The following is a 14,116-nucleotide window of genomic DNA, read 5'->3' as shown; positions in this document are numbered from 1 at the left end:
CGCCTCCGCGTGCTCTGGGGGCGGGGCTGGCCAATGGGCGGCGGGCTGGGCGGCGGCACGTGGGATTCGGCCAATGAACGCTGGGGGGGAGCGGTGGCGGCGCTGCTGCCGCCAAGATGGAGTCGGTAGCGCTGGTGGCGCCGGTGACAGCCCTGGAGTTCGCGGGGGACACGCTGCTGGCGGGTGAGCGGTGGGACCGGGACGGGGCGGCCGGCGGGACCAGCGGCGGCGGCTGACGCGGTGTCCCACAGGTATGGGCCCGGAGGTGGTGGCGTTTCGACTGAGCGGCAGCGGGCCAGCGGAGGCGGCGGGCCGGCGGAGCGTGCTGCGTGAGGCCAGCGTGCAGGGGCTGCGGGCCGAACCGGGGCCTGGGCCGGCGGCGCGAGTAGCGGTCTTCGGTGGGCGCTGGCTGGCAGTGCTGGCGGTGCGGCGCGACGGAGCGTGCGGCGGGCCACGGCTGGCGGCGTGCGGCGGCGGGGCCGCGCGGGAGCTCGGGGCGCGGGTGTGGGAGGTGCGGTGGATGGCGGGCGGGCGGCTGGCGCTGGCGCTGGGCGGTGGGACCGTGGCGCTCTACGAGTGGCGGGGCGGTGGGCGCTGGCTGCGGCGGGCGAGCTGTGGCGGGGCCGGGGCGCTGCGCTGCGCCGTGCTGGCGGGGGTAGGCTGGGCGCGGCTGGCGCTGGCGGCCGGCACGGCGACGGGGGCCGTGGTGGTGTGGCGGGCGGCGGCGGCGGCGGCCCCGCAGCGGCAGCTGCGCGGGCACCGAGGCGCGGTGCTAGCGCTGTGCTACGCGGCGTCGCGGGGGCTGCTCGCCTCCGCCTCCGAAGACCGCAGCGTGCGGCTCTGGGCCGTGGGCGAGTTGGGCGGCGGGGAGGGAGACGGGGCCAGCGCCTGCCTGCTGGTGTGCTACGGGCACGGGGCGCGAGTGGCCGCCGTGGTGCTGCGGGGGCCGCTCCCGGTCAGCGCCGGGGAGGACGGCGCCTGCCTGGAGTGGGGCGGCGGCGGCGGCGTGCGGCGGGCGCGGCGCGGGCACCGCGGGGCCCTGCGCGCCTTGGCCCTGCGCCCCTCCGGCGGCCGCCTGGCCACGGGCGGCGACGACGGCGGCGTCCGGCTCTGGCGGCCCCGGCGGGCGGCCCCGGAGGCGTTCCCGGTGGTTGCGGCGCTGGGGGCCCCGGAGCGCCCGCGGGCCGTGCTGCTGGTAGGGCCGCGGCGGGTGCTGGCGCTGGGCGAGACGGGCGGGCTGGCGACGTTCGAGGCGGCTCAGGGGCGGTGGGAACCGGTGCTGCACCCCACCGCCAGCGGGCCCCGCGCCGTGCTGGCGGCCGCCCCGCTGCACGGACGAGACGAGACTCTCTGCGCCGTGGCCGGCGGCGACGGGCGCCTCCTCCTTTTCGCCTTGAGCCGGCCCGGGGCCGCCGCCAAGCACAGGCTGTTCGAGGGGGCAGTGCACGGGCTGAGCTGGGCCCCCCGCCCCGGGTTGCCCCCCGCCACCGCTGCTGCCCTTCTGGCCTCCGGGCCCGACGGGGAGATGCTCTGGCTGGACGTCACCCACCGCCCCGGGCAGGCACCCTGGGTGCGGCTCATGGGTCGGTACCTGCTGCCCCCCTGCAAGCAGCGCTGGCACACCTGCGCTGCCTTCCTGCCCCAGGAAGGGCTCCTTGTCTGCGGGGACCGCCGGGGCTCCCTCCTCCTCTTCTCCTGCAGCAGCTCCTCGGGGTCAGCTGCAGAAAGCACCAACATTGCCAATGGTGGCACTGACCCGGTCGTTGAGGACTCCAGCAATGAGTTGGAGCCCTCTTGCTTGTTGCACAAAGGGGCTCTTCCTCTTGAGTCCCCACTGTCAGTGCTCTTCGGACTCCATGGGAAGACAGGAGTTACCTCGGTGACCATCCACAGGGGCTACATTTACAGCACTGGCCGGGATGGTGTCTACCGCCAGCTCCGCCTGCAGGACCAGCAGCTGGAGGTCCTGCAGAAGCACAGGCCCTGCAAAGGGCTGCAGTGGATTGAGGAGCTGCGCTTCACCTCAGATGGGGACCTGCTTGTGCTGGGCTTTCACGCTGACAACTTCGTTGTGTGGAGCAGCAGAACCGGCGAGAATCTCCACTGCATCCCCTGTGGAGGCGGGCACCGCTCCTGGAGCTATTACAGCAGCCCCTTGGCCGAGGTGTTCGCCTTTATCAAGTCTGGGGATGTGATGCTGTACCACCGCGAGGCCGAGCCCTGCGAGCAGCAGGTGCTGCTGGCATCCCTGCACGGCCGGGAGATCACCTGTGTGCGGCACCTGGGGGCCATGGAAGCGCCCGGCCATGCCACCCTTAATGTGTTTGTCACCGGCAGTGAGGACACCACAGCCTGTGTCCTGGTGCTCAGTGAGAACTCTCGGGCAGCCATGCCCCTTGCCCGCCTCAGTGACCACATTTCCAGTGTGAGGGCATTGGCATTTGCCATGGGACCTGGAGATGAGGGTTTTGGTGATGAGGGCTTGTCTGCCCTGCTCTTCTCTGCAGGTGGCCGGGCACAGATTGAGTGCTACCAGCTGCTGTGCACTGGGGACACAGTATCTAAGAGTGCTGTGGCCTGCCAGGTCATCCATGTGGCCTCCCACCGTCTGGACAAGCACTGGGAGCAGAAGAAGAACAGGCACAAGCTTGTCAAGATGGACCCAGAAACAAGGTGATGCTCAGGGACTGCCCAAGGCAGGGTTAGTAGTGATCACAGTGTGGGAGGGTGCTGGGAACTGCATGGGCCTCCACTGGAATACTTGCTCTGTGCAGCTGCAGGCTCACAGCAGAGGCGGACAGGGCCAGTGTGGCTCCATATATGATTCCTGGTGTACAGTGTCCCGTGGGCCTCAAGGGGCTTTTGGTGTTAGGGAAAGGCTAAGGGCTGCTCTCCTGGGCCACCCCCCTCCATGGGGCCACAGAGGTGTTGGTGAGCGCTGTGTCTTTGCTGCAGGTACATGTCCCTATCAGTTGTGCCTGGGACCACCACCAAGCAGCTGCCAACACCCTGGAAGTTCCTGGCTGCTGCCTGCAGTGATGGATCAGTCCGGTGAGAAGCCATCATGGGGCCTGAGAGGGAGAATGGAGCTGGTGGTGGCAGCAGAGTGGGCTCCGCACAGGAGGCTGCTGCCATGGATGTGACCTGCTCTGAGCTGGGCATAGGACAGTGCATGGTGGGAAATGGGACAGTGGTGTCAGGGGCTCCTATTCTCCCACAGCCAACTGCCCTCTGCTCCATTACAGGATCTTTGGGCTGCTGGAGGCTGCTCGGAAGTTGGTGCTAGTGGCAGAGTCATTTCACCACCAGCGCTGTGTACTGAAGGTGGAGGCGTTCCTGCACACATGGGCAGAAGGGGAGAGGTGAGCCCAGAATGCTGGGCTGCAACCGATGGGTTGTGGGCAGAAATGTCTGTCCTCACAGGGATGGCAGCTCAGCAGGTAGAGGGAAGGGAGAAGTTAATCCCTGGGGGCTGTTCTGCCACTTCCATGGATCTCAGTGGAGACCCTCAGGGCTGCAGCCAGAGACTCCCCCTACACCCCCCTTCTAGGAGGCACCTCCTGTGCAGTGCAGCCACTGATGGCAGCATTGCCTTCTGGGACATCACTGGCCCCATCGTGGACGCGGTGGATGCCCTGCACCAAGCAGAGGGAGAGATGCAGCCCTTGGGTGAGTGCTGCTGCCGGGCAGCTCTTCTGCTCCCTCTGACCGAGGTGAGAGTTGCTCTCCTAACTGAGCCTGTTTTCCCAGCCCTGGACACCCCACTGGTCACCATCATGGCCCACAGCTGCGGAGTGAACAGCCTCCACATCCGCAAGACACCCGAGGGACAGTACCTGGTGGCCAGTGGCAGCGATGATGGCTCCATCCATGTCTGCCTGCTGGAGGTGGCCCTGGGCAGGGGTGAGGCCGCAGCAGGGACCTGCCTGCAGGTCCTGGAGCGGGTGTCTAGGCCCTGTGCCCATGCTGCCCACGTGACGGGGATCCGGGTGCTGCGGCCAGACCTGCTGCTCTCTGCCTCAGTGGACCAGCGTCTGACACTGTGGAACCGGCTCCCGGGCGAGCTGGTCCCCCTCAGCAGCACCTTCTTCCATGTGCCTGACCTGGCCGAGCTGGACTGCTGGGAGGTGGTAGAGGCCGGGGGCGAGCTGCGGTACTACTGTGTGCTCTGTGGGCAGGGCCTGGAGATGCTGTGTGGCACAGCCCCTTCCAAACCTCCTCCACAAAGAGGCTCCCCAGTAATGGGGTAGGTGTGTGACATATCAAGGTCCCTTCCTGCATTGGGAGGGTACCCTGCGCTTGGGCTCTGCCTGTCACTGCGGCCCCTGCCTTCAGCCTGCACACTGATGTGTCCTGTCCTGAGAGGACAGGCATGTTTGGCTCCTTTAGGGGCAGCACAGCCATGGCTGCGGTGCTCAAAACTGGTGGTCTCAGGGAAGAAGGCAGATGTGATCCTGCCTGGACAAGCCTGGAGCTCCCCATGCAGTAAAGAAGTGGGGTTGTCAGTCCCCCTTGCCCAGGAGAAGCTCTTTCTCTCCAAGGTGTGAAGGACTCATGCCTGGGCTTTCCGATCTTGGTCACAGAGAGGAGCTGTGCATGGGAAGGCACTGAGGCCATGGCCTGGCCCTGGTAGCTTGAGAGCAGTAGGAGGCCAGGAAGGGTCCAGGCACTGGTGTGACACATGGTGGGCTGCAGCCTTGTGTGCCCTGAGACAGGGCCCTGTGTGATAGTCCTGGCCCTCCAGTGCTGAGGATGGTGCTGAAATGCACAAGGATGCTGACCCTCACAGCAGCACTCTGTGGTGTGAGGGGGTGGCTGCCCACAAATGCCACGTGGGTTGTTCCTGCACAGCAGAAGGACCCAGGACAGTCAGATTGAAGGAGGACAAAGAACCCTGATGTCAGACACACAGAGCATTTGTCCAGCAAGAAGTGTATTGGACCCCAGTACTGGGGCCTGTCTCAGAGCCCAGTGGGAGCCTGGAACCTCAGGAGCTCCCTGCCAGCATGGAGCTCCCTCCAATAAACAGTTTTTAGGGAAGTGAAGTTGGTGTCTGTCTGACTTTGTCATGACTGGTCCCTGGTGCCACCTCCCTCACACTCCCAGCCCAGCTGCTGGGGTGCCACACAAGCTTTTTTCCCTTCTGCTGCTGTGGATGTGGAGGGGCATCCATGTCCCACACTGGACACAGCTGCAGGGAGCACAGACCAAGCCCCAAACACCATGGGCCCTGCCTGCCACTGGTGCAGCCCCTTGCCCTGCCGGGAGAATGTGCCCTGTTCTCCCCCACAAACTGTGGTGTGTAGGTGACTGTCACACCATGGCACAGCTCTTCAGGGGTGGCTCAGATCTGGCTGAGAGGAGGGAGGTGCAGAGTTGCCAGTGCACTGTGGAACACATCCCTCACTGCTCCTAGCAGCTGGAGGCGGGCAAACATCTGGTCAAAGAGGTGAGGGAATGGCTCCTGCAGGAAGAAGGGTGGCAGCTTGGGGCTGGTGGCCAAACTGCCCCTCGACAGGCTGGCCATGCAGGCATTGCTGCCTGTGCACCCTTGGAGGCTGGGGCAGGGGGAGATCACACTGCTGGCACCATTCCCCACATGGCTGCCCCCCAAGTGCAGTGCAGCCCCAAAAGGACTGCAGGGCCACAAGGCTGCAGGCTGGGACATCCAACTCACCCCCAGGATGTGCACCCGGTTGTAGTAGGAGCTGAAATCCATGCTGAGCTGGATCAGGAACTTGCATACCTGCAAGGCAAAGACATTCTCACTGCACAGTGAATTCTGGCTGCTCTTGGGCCCTTACCCCCCCCAGCACAGCAGAAACTGCCCCAGGGGCATTGCAATCTATTCTGTAAGCATCAGCCCTGTGTTGCTCACCAGTGGGCAGTACCTGCTGGTGTGGAGTTTTGCCCTAGACTGGGACTGCTGGAGCAGTATCCATGGGTGCTATGGCACATGGCACTTACTGTCTCTGTGTTGGCAGTGATCCGGATCCCCTTGGAGGGTGGGGGCAGCTGTGCTGCCTGCTGCAGGACTTCAGGGAAGGGCAGGAGATAGTTGAAGAGCAGGAGCCATTCGCCCTGTGAAGGGATTACGTGTCTCAGTGTCAGATTCTCCTGGGCCAGTAGCATCCATCACCAGAGCCAAGGGTGCACAGATCTCCCCATTCCTCCTCTCAGCACTCACCTCTTCTCGGAGGCAGGAGAAGTTCAGTTCAGACACTGGTGGCAGAGGTGGATATGTGCCTGGAAAGCAGGGAGACTGTTGTGCCCAAAGAAGCACCTGTGACTCCAGGAGTGGCTGTCAGAGGAGAGTGGTGGGGCTGATGCTCACCCCGCTCCACAGCTCGCTGGAAGGTGTTGAAGAGTGTGGCCAGCCGGGCACAGTTGTACATCACAAAGGCGCCGCTCTTCGTTCCCTTTGTGGAGATGCTGTTGTTCTCCAGGTCCAGGGTGATCTGAGGGCAGGGAGAAGTCACAGTCCAGGCTGCTCATCACAGATTCACTCTGTACCCACAGCCTGCCAGCCCTGGCCCCATGCAAGCCACTGTCCTACCTGACTCCGATGAGCAGTGCTCAGCATCTCAAACCTGATGGCAGCCACTGTCAGGGTATCAATCACCTCTGTCCAGGCCGCATCTGTGGAGAATATAGGTGCCATCATGCACAGCTTGCTCCATTCCCATGTACTGATACCCCCCAGCACCCAGGCAGGAGACCACTGCCAGGACCAGGTAGTAGTGAGGACCACCACACCACTGGCTCTGGCTCCCATCAGAAGGAGTTGCTCTGCGCCAGTGCCCTGGATATACAGATGCCTTCCCAAAGCAAGGGCAGCACCTGGCTCAATTCTGGAGGGGAGAAGGAGCACCCTGCAGGGGTGCAGCCCTGGCTGTGGACTCATGGGAGCAATGAAGGTGGGATGGAGCAGCATCCATACATGCATGGAGCCCCAGAGCAAACTCTCACCTTGCGCAAGCTCCCCATACTTTATCACGGAAGCTTCATACATCTGGTGCTTTCGGAGCCTGGGAGAAACACAGACAGAGCCATCCACTGTGGGCTGAGCTGGCCCACAGGGAGCCTTGGCAGGAGAGAAAGCAGCAAGTGCCTTGCACACTAACTTACTGGAAGTACTGGTCTGCTCCAATGGGCGATGAGGGGTTAGTCACCTTCACTGGCCCACAGACAAGGTGTTTCTGAAAGACAGAGGCTGAGGCTGGGAACTGAGTGAAATCCAGCCCTGTTCTAAACCTAGTCCTGAACCAAGGATGGATGCTGGGGGCCACACTGAGGAGGGTCAGAGGTTGCTCTTGCTCACCTGCAAAGCTGTGTGGACTCCCGGATCCAAAATCCTCCAGAGCACATCCAGCTGCTGCTGCTGGAATTCCTCCTCACAGTTCACCACATGTATGATGCTGCAGCAACTGCTCTGGCCTTTGGCCTGCAGCAGAGCACAACAGGAAGCTCAATCCTATTGCCTGGCAGAAGGGAAGGACATTTGGGAAGCGAGAGGCAGGCAGTGCCGGGGGTCACTCACTGGGCACTGCAGAACAGCTTCCTGCAGCTCAGCCAACGACCACAGTGTCCCCTCCGTCACTGAAAGAAGGAGGGACACAGTGGGACATGGGGTTCTCCAGCCCCTGCCATCCCACACCATTGGGACTGCCCCAGGCTCAAACCAGACTGAAGGGGAATAAGAGGGGAAAGCAATTTGTGTCCAAACCCCCCTTATTTTTGTTAAAAAACAACTGAAAGGAAACAGGCCTATTTGCACCCATTCAGCCCCCACTGCCACACCTGAGCTGTTGTATACGTGAGGCTCACCGAGAAGCACATCTAGATTGGGGTCGTAGCCCACCAAGCCCTGCTGCTCCACGAAGCTCTTCAGGTGCACCTTAAAGATGACACCCTCGGCTGTGCCCGGCCCCTGCTCACAGGCTGCGGCACAGGGGCACTGGCCTAGCGCTGCCTTCAAGGCCGAGACGGCGTCAGGGAGGGACGAGCCACCGGAGCCGGAGGGCCAGCAGATGCGGAGCTGCCGCAGGACGTCCCATCTCCTATCCTCGGTGAGGGCAGGGACCAGGCGGACGCCGACCCTGCGAGAGAGGGCGAGGCAGGCAGTGGGAGCGGCGGAGGCTGTGGCGCGGGGCCGGGAGGAGGGCGGGACAGAGGCACTCACCCCTGGGCGCGCAGCAGCTGGGCCAGGTGGTCGGCCAGCAGGACGGAGCGGAGGTGGCGGGGCCGCAGGGCAGCGGCGCCGCGCAGGGCCGGGCAGTGCAGCACCACGCAGCCCGTCCGCGCCCCCGCCGCGGGGGAAGCCGGGCCGGGCAGCGGCCCCAGCAGGCGCTGGAAGGCCTCAGGGCGCCGCACCTGCACCGCCAACCCCGCCGGCGTCTGCCGGCAAACCTGCAGCGGCAGCACTGCTGGGCCCCGCAGCGACGGCACCGCCGACACGGCCTCGGGGGGCACCTGCGGGCGGAGTGCGAGGAAGGGTCCGGGCTGCACGTGCACAAGACAGTTCCACCCCCGGCCCCATCAAACAGTTCCCGCAAATCCCCGCTCCCGACCGATGCCTGCCCGCGCCGCCGCGGCCTACCTGCCCGCCGGGAAAGGCGGCGCTCAGCGCGGCCCGCGGCGCCAGGAAATCCCGGTGGCGCAGGTTGCGGGCGCCGCTCTCCTTCACCCAGAGTGGGGCGGGCCGCCCGAGCGCCCCGTTCAGCGCCCGCAGCGTCGCAGCCACCCCCGGGCGGCCCTCGCCCATCTCCATGGGAGCCCAAACGCCGCTTCCGCCACCGCGACCGGAAGTGACATCCCGCCTCGCTTCCCCGCTTCCCGCAGGTGGCCGCCATGTTGGGCGCGGCGCGCGGCGCTCCCGGGCGGCCATCTTGGTCGCGGGCGGGTTGGCCGGGCAGAGCGGCCATCTTGGGGGACCGGGCGCGGGGCCACCATGGTGGGTGTGGCGGGTGGCGGGCGCCGCCATGATGGGTGTGTCAGGTCAGGACCATGGCGGAGGCTGCAACCAGGCACCCCGAATGGCCCGGGAGGGTCTCAGTCCTGCTCAGCCTCACCCCAGCAGGGCCATGGTGTCACCCTGAGGTGCATAGGAGTGGTGTCCTCTCTTCTCCAACACTGGGGTGCCCAGATCTAAAACCCTCAAGAACCGAGCGGGAGCAGGAGCCAGAGGCCATGTCGGGGTCAGACAGGCCCGGGCAGGAACGGGCTGCCCAGGGCAGGTAGTGTAGCCTAGCTGAGGGCACGGCCCAGCATAGAGCATGGCCCAGCTGTCCCTGGGCTGTTGGGGACAACGAGGGGCCCTGGGAGCAGGTCCAGCAGCCTGAGCAGTGGTGGAAAGGGAGGTTTAGATGGGCTGGAGGGTGTGAGGCAGACCCCAGCTGTGGCATGGTGTCACTGGCAGACCCTGGCTGGCCAGTCCAGCCTGTCCAGCATGAGCCCCAGGGCTCGGCTGGGCTGTGACATGATGTGACTGAGAACACCAGCGGCACCCGTGTGCTCCCAGCATGGGCTCTGCATGGCACAGCGATGAGCAGCTGTGGGTGCAGGCCCTGCGATGCCCCCCAGGCCTGCCCCAGTGGGCTACTCCTGTCCAGCACATGAGCAGCGTCCCACTTATCAGCGCCAGGAAGAAGGAAGTGGAAGCGATTAGATCATGCCATCGTGGTCTTGATTACATCTGCAGAGCTGAGCTGCTCCACAGCAATGGTTCCAGCACAGATCTGACAGAGGGCTCACGCTGTTGGCCAGCTCCCTGAGAAGCATGCTGGGGACTGCTGAACTGGGGACAGGGCAAGGGCCCAGCACACCCCCAGCCCCATGGCACCAAGCCTGGTTGACAGGAAGCAGGAATCCAGGAAGCACCAAACCCCACCACAGCACGCACCCTGAGGAGCTAGGGACCTCCCTCTCTACCGTGCCCTTCCTGCCCTCGCTGTGAGGCGGGGGGTGGGGGGAGGGGGGGGGGGAAGAGCTCTGCCCGCAGGGCCCAAACCGGTTCCTCCAGGGCTTGTGTGCATGTGGGAAAGAGGGGGAGCAGGGCGAGGGCAGATCCTGCTGCGTGGGCTCTTCCAGGAACACAACTCATTTTGGGCTTCCTCAGGCAGCTCTGGAGCCACGGGGCTGCAGGCCACAGCCCATGAGAATCTGCAGCCTCAGGGCAGGAGCGGGAACACGTCCCCCAGCCCTGCCATGGTGGGGTGCTCCCTGCACCACCCACAGCCAAGAGGTGATCTGAGAATCGCTGCTCACACCAGACCAACTGCTGACTGTCCGCAGGACAGGAGCTGCCCAGACCCCTGCCTGGCCAGGGCGACTTGTTGGACCTTGTGTCACCACTCAAGGTGGGTCCAGGCTGGATCCGTCCACATCCCTAGAGCATCCCTGCAGGCCACCCACGTGGGCCCTGGCAGCGCAGCGGCGTGGGGAGGGCTCTCAGAGGTGCCGAAAGAGCTTTGGACAGACACGACATCCCCGATGGCTCTCTGGCTGTCTGCTCAGCGGGAGTGATCGTGTCATTCCAAAGCCATCTCTCTCCAGGGGTTGGATCCTGCCCACCCCTGAGGGTGCTGCGGGTGCCAGGGAGAGCTGGCATGGGCAGGAAGTTTGGCAGTGTCACACAGCCTGCACCACCCTGGTGCAGGTGACCACATCCACCCTGTGGCCAAGCAGCCATGCTCCCCATACTCTCCCAGGAAGCCAGCTGCTATTTTTAGCTGCTGGGGCACAAGAAACAGAAGAGCCCTCAGCCCGGTGCAGGGGCTGAGCAACGAGGCTGGGCACCGGTGAGCCCCCATCCCGATACCCCCCTTCTCCCAGTGTGGCCCCAGGCGCTGCCCCAGCCCCAGGAGAAGTTGGAGTGGGACACGCGGCTCTCGCCCAGCACAGGGTGGTGGGCAGGAATGGGGGGCGTGGGGGGCGAGAGCGCGAGCGCGGGTAACGAAACCCCAGGGCAGCTGGGCACAGCGGGAACAGCTGCTTTTGGGATTCCGTTGCCCGCGCTGGCGCCGCGGAGGGATGGGCACGGGCACCACGCCATGCCACCCCGACCCTAGGGCAGTCGATGGGCCAAGAGGGGAGAGGGCGACTTACCAGCGGGGACCGGGGCGGAGGAGATGCGTGGGAGCCGCCGCCGGGCCGTTGTGGCCGGGGGTGCTGGCAGAGACTGGGGTTGTGCTGCCGGCTCCCCCCGCGCCGCGGGCCGGGTGCCAAGGGGAGGGCGGCACGACCGAGCCAAAAGGAAACGGCTCCGAACAAAGCCCCGGTGGGGCTGGAGCAACTGGTGCCACCCCATCAGCCCCCAATGGGGCCCGGAAACACGAGCCGTCCCCGAGGGAGGGCACCTGCCCCGGCACCTGCGCCCAGAGGCGGCATGGTCCGGTCCGGCCCCGCCGCTGCCAGCGCCCCCAGCCCCCGGCAAGAACCCTCGGAACCGCCATGGGGGGAATTGAAACCGCGTGAGGGACCCCACCGGCCCCATGCGGAGCTCTCGCGGTGTCGCCCGGCGATCCCTGGGACCCTGCGCTGGCCAAGGCTGCCGGCTGTGGGAATTCCTGATGCCTATGGCACGGCAAGGCACGGGCACGGCACATGCCCCGCCGCCACTGCCGGGGAGCTTCCCCGCAGTGTTAGGCTACGGCTGGCCCCGGGTGGGTGACACAGGTGGGGGACATGGGTCCCCTGCCCCAGGGTACCTCTGAGCCCGCAGTGCCACCGGCCTCACCGAGTGCGGCAGGAGGAAGGGGGAGGGTGCAGCGGGAGGTCCCGGCGGCGGCTCGGGGGGTTCAGCCCGGACTGGCGACAGCCGCCCGCAGTGGGGCACGCGGGGAACCGGGGCGCCGCGCCGAGCCTGGGGCAGCCCCGGGACACCGGCGGGGCCGAGCCAGGAGCGCAGCCGAGACCCGGGCCCGCTTCCTCCCGCCCGGGGAGCCGCCCGCTCCCCTCTCACCTCCGGCCCCGCAGCCTTCGGCACAGCAGCCCGGGCCGGTCCACAGCCCCTCCCGGCGGCGGGGTCGGGGAGGCTCCAGCAGGACACCCCGCGCCCCGCTCCCGCCGTGCCGCTACCGCCCCGCCGCTGGCCGCTTTCGGTTTCGCTCCGGCGCCCACCCGGGCGCTGCAGGTCGGGGCACGCCCGGGCCCGGGGGCGGGGTGTGTGTGAGTGTCGCTGCCCTCCCGCCCCTCAGGACCCGCGGGCGGGGGGACCCCGAAATGTTCCCGGGAGCCCCGGTCCGACCCCGCTCCCCGGGTGGCGCTGTCCCGGCCCCGGCCGCCGGGGGGCGGTAGCGGCGGGGGCGGGGCCGCTCGGCGGTTCCGGCGGGGTCGCGGCCATGGCGGCGGTGGCGGCGCTGCGGCGGCTCGTGCCGGTGGCGGGGCGGGCGGCGGGCAGGTACCTGCACCGGCAACCGGCACCGCGGCTGCCCTGCGACCGGGGGCGGTGCCTGTAGGGTGCCGTAGGGTCTCCGAGGACTGTCCGTGGGCCCCACGTGTCCCAGCTGCTCCTTGTCCCCGCAGAGCGCCTTGCCGGGGTCACCGGCTCACGCCGGCGGATGATGAGATGTACCAGCGAACGCGGGTGATGGTGCTGGAGCCGGAGTCCCCGAACATCATGTTCATTGAGGGCTACAGCACCCGCGGCTTCACCATCAGCGGAGACGTCGTGGTGGGGCCCTGCGCCGTCCTGCCTCGCAGCATCCTTCAGTGGAACGTGAGTGCCCGGCGGCGGGACGGGGGCTGCCGGTCCCCACCGCGCACCGGGGGAAGTCCCCCTCAACGCCCGCTGTGTTCCCGCAGGTTGGGTCCCACCGGGACATCTCGCACGAGAGCCTGTCGCTGTTCCGGCTGCTGGAGCCCCAGATAGGTACGCGGGGCAGGAGGGGCGCGGACTGCCTTCCCTTCGGGCCCCTGTCGGGGTGGCTGTGCGGGAGCCATTGGTCCCTGCAGGAAGGGCAGGTCCGGGCCGAGGCAGCTCGAATGCTGCCCTGCCCACCCTTGTCGTGCCCTCGTTGCAGAGATCCTGGTGCTGGGCACAGGGGACAGGGTGGAGCAGCTCCACCCCGCCACGCTGAAGCAGATGCGGGAGTGCGGGATTGCTGTGGAGGTACAGGACACGGTAAGGAAGGGTGAGCACAGACAGCACCCCATTGATAGGGAGGGAGGGGGTCATAAACCTTGTGGGGAAGAACCGAGTCTCCTTTTTGAGGGCTGGAGTTTCACTCATTCCCTTTTCTATTCACAGGCAAATGCATGTGCAACCTTCAACTTCCTAATGAATGAAAGGCGTGTGGTGGCTGCTGGGCTCATCCCTCCGCGGGGCACCTACGGGATGTAGGCACTGCCTGCCATGCCCATGTGGGCTCAGTGGTCCTTCCCCTGCCTGCCTTGAAGCCTCTGACATCACCACTCCCAACTGAGAAACGCTCCAGACTGAACTGTCTGGAGCTGCCAGCTGGGTGATGGCTCTGCACACAGGTGGGCTGTGAGTTATGTGGGCTTAGCTCTTCCCTGCATTCCCTGGCTTCTTGGCCTCCCTGCCCAGTCTGGGCTGGGGACTGTGGGGCACAGCACAAGGCTTTGCTCCCACAGCCCTGCCAAGGTCATACCCCCACCTTGGCAGCAGAACGCCTCACCCTGAGATAGGGTGAAGGCTGGTGCGGCGAGCTGTACACCCCCGGGCACATCGAGGGCTCCATGAAGAAAATACATGTAAATGGGAAGTACAAGAAACTGTGTGGTGGTTAATGCACAGCACAGTGAGGCTGTAACAAGTTGATGGGGCACGTGCTCACCTTGGTCACTGGGCAGCATGTGTGGTGGTGGGATGCCACATAGCAGCTCCCTGAGCACAGCCAGCACCAGCAACTGGTGTGTCCCAGCTGGTGCTGGCTTGGCTTGGACTTTCCCGTGGGGCTTTTTACCACCCCAGCACCCCTGTCCCTTGGGTGGTGTTGGTCCAAGGATGCTGCATCCCCTCTCCTGGGAGGCTCAGCTCCAGCAGGGGACATGGAAAGGGTCACTGTCCTGTCCCCCCATTGGTTGGTTCATGGTTGGGGATGTCACCCCTGGGGAAGAGGGTACATGGACCTTACGGAAGCCTCATGCCCTG

At 65.7% G+C, this 14,116-nt stretch overlaps 3 protein-coding genes across 4 annotated transcripts; 2 read left to right on the top strand and 1 right to left on the bottom strand.

Moving 5' to 3' along the window:
* Nucleotides 1-30: 30 nt before the first annotated feature.
* On the top strand, nt 31-5,045 carry WDR6 (WD repeat domain 6). The gene is made up of 6 exons (XM_039559176.1): nt 31-183; nt 252-2,673; nt 2,956-3,051; nt 3,246-3,362; nt 3,551-3,669; nt 3,751-5,045. The coding sequence occupies exons 1-6, from the start codon at nt 117-119 to the stop codon at nt 4,248-4,250; spliced, it is 3,321 nt and encodes a 1,106-aa protein (XP_039415110.1). The 5' UTR covers nt 31-116; the 3' UTR covers nt 4,251-5,045.
* On the bottom strand, nt 4,916-9,950 carry DALRD3 (DALR anticodon binding domain containing 3). Its single transcript, XM_039558848.1, has 13 exons — nt 8,600-9,950; nt 8,183-8,472; nt 7,828-8,099; nt 7,541-7,599; nt 7,322-7,444; nt 7,129-7,199; nt 6,970-7,028; nt 6,557-6,639; nt 6,335-6,458; nt 6,188-6,246; nt 5,968-6,081; nt 5,678-5,746; nt 4,916-5,464 (listed from the first exon to the last, which is right to left on the bottom strand). The coding sequence occupies exons 1-13, from the start codon at nt 8,981-8,983 to the stop codon at nt 5,345-5,347; spliced, it is 1,827 nt and encodes a 608-aa protein (XP_039414782.1). The 5' UTR covers nt 8,984-9,950; the 3' UTR covers nt 4,916-5,344.
* An 830-nt stretch (nt 9,951-10,780) lies between these two features.
* On the top strand, nt 10,781-13,737 carry NDUFAF3 (NADH:ubiquinone oxidoreductase complex assembly factor 3). 2 transcript variants are annotated; one of them, XM_039558852.1, is made up of 5 exons: nt 10,781-10,799; nt 12,526-12,718; nt 12,805-12,871; nt 13,023-13,123; nt 13,250-13,737. In XM_039558852.1, exons 2-5 carry the CDS (start codon nt 12,569-12,571, stop codon nt 13,340-13,342), a joined length of 411 nt encoding a protein of 136 aa, XP_039414786.1. In that variant the 5' UTR covers nt 10,781-10,799; nt 12,526-12,568; the 3' UTR covers nt 13,343-13,737. The 2 variants fall into 2 exon arrangements, with proteins under 2 accessions (XP_039414786.1, XP_039414785.1); XM_039558851.1 differs by lacking the exon at nt 10,781-10,799 and adding an exon at nt 12,360-12,400.
* Nucleotides 13,738-14,116: the final 379 nt, after the last annotated feature.

Source organism: Corvus cornix, chromosome 12 (assembly GCF_000738735.6).
Source record: "Corvus cornix cornix isolate S_Up_H32 chromosome 12, ASM73873v5, whole genome shotgun sequence".
NCBI lineage: Eukaryota > Metazoa > Chordata > Aves > Passeriformes > Corvidae > Corvus > Corvus cornix.
Note: the sequence above shows the minus strand (reverse complement) of the source record. Positions and strands in the feature narration are given on the sequence as shown.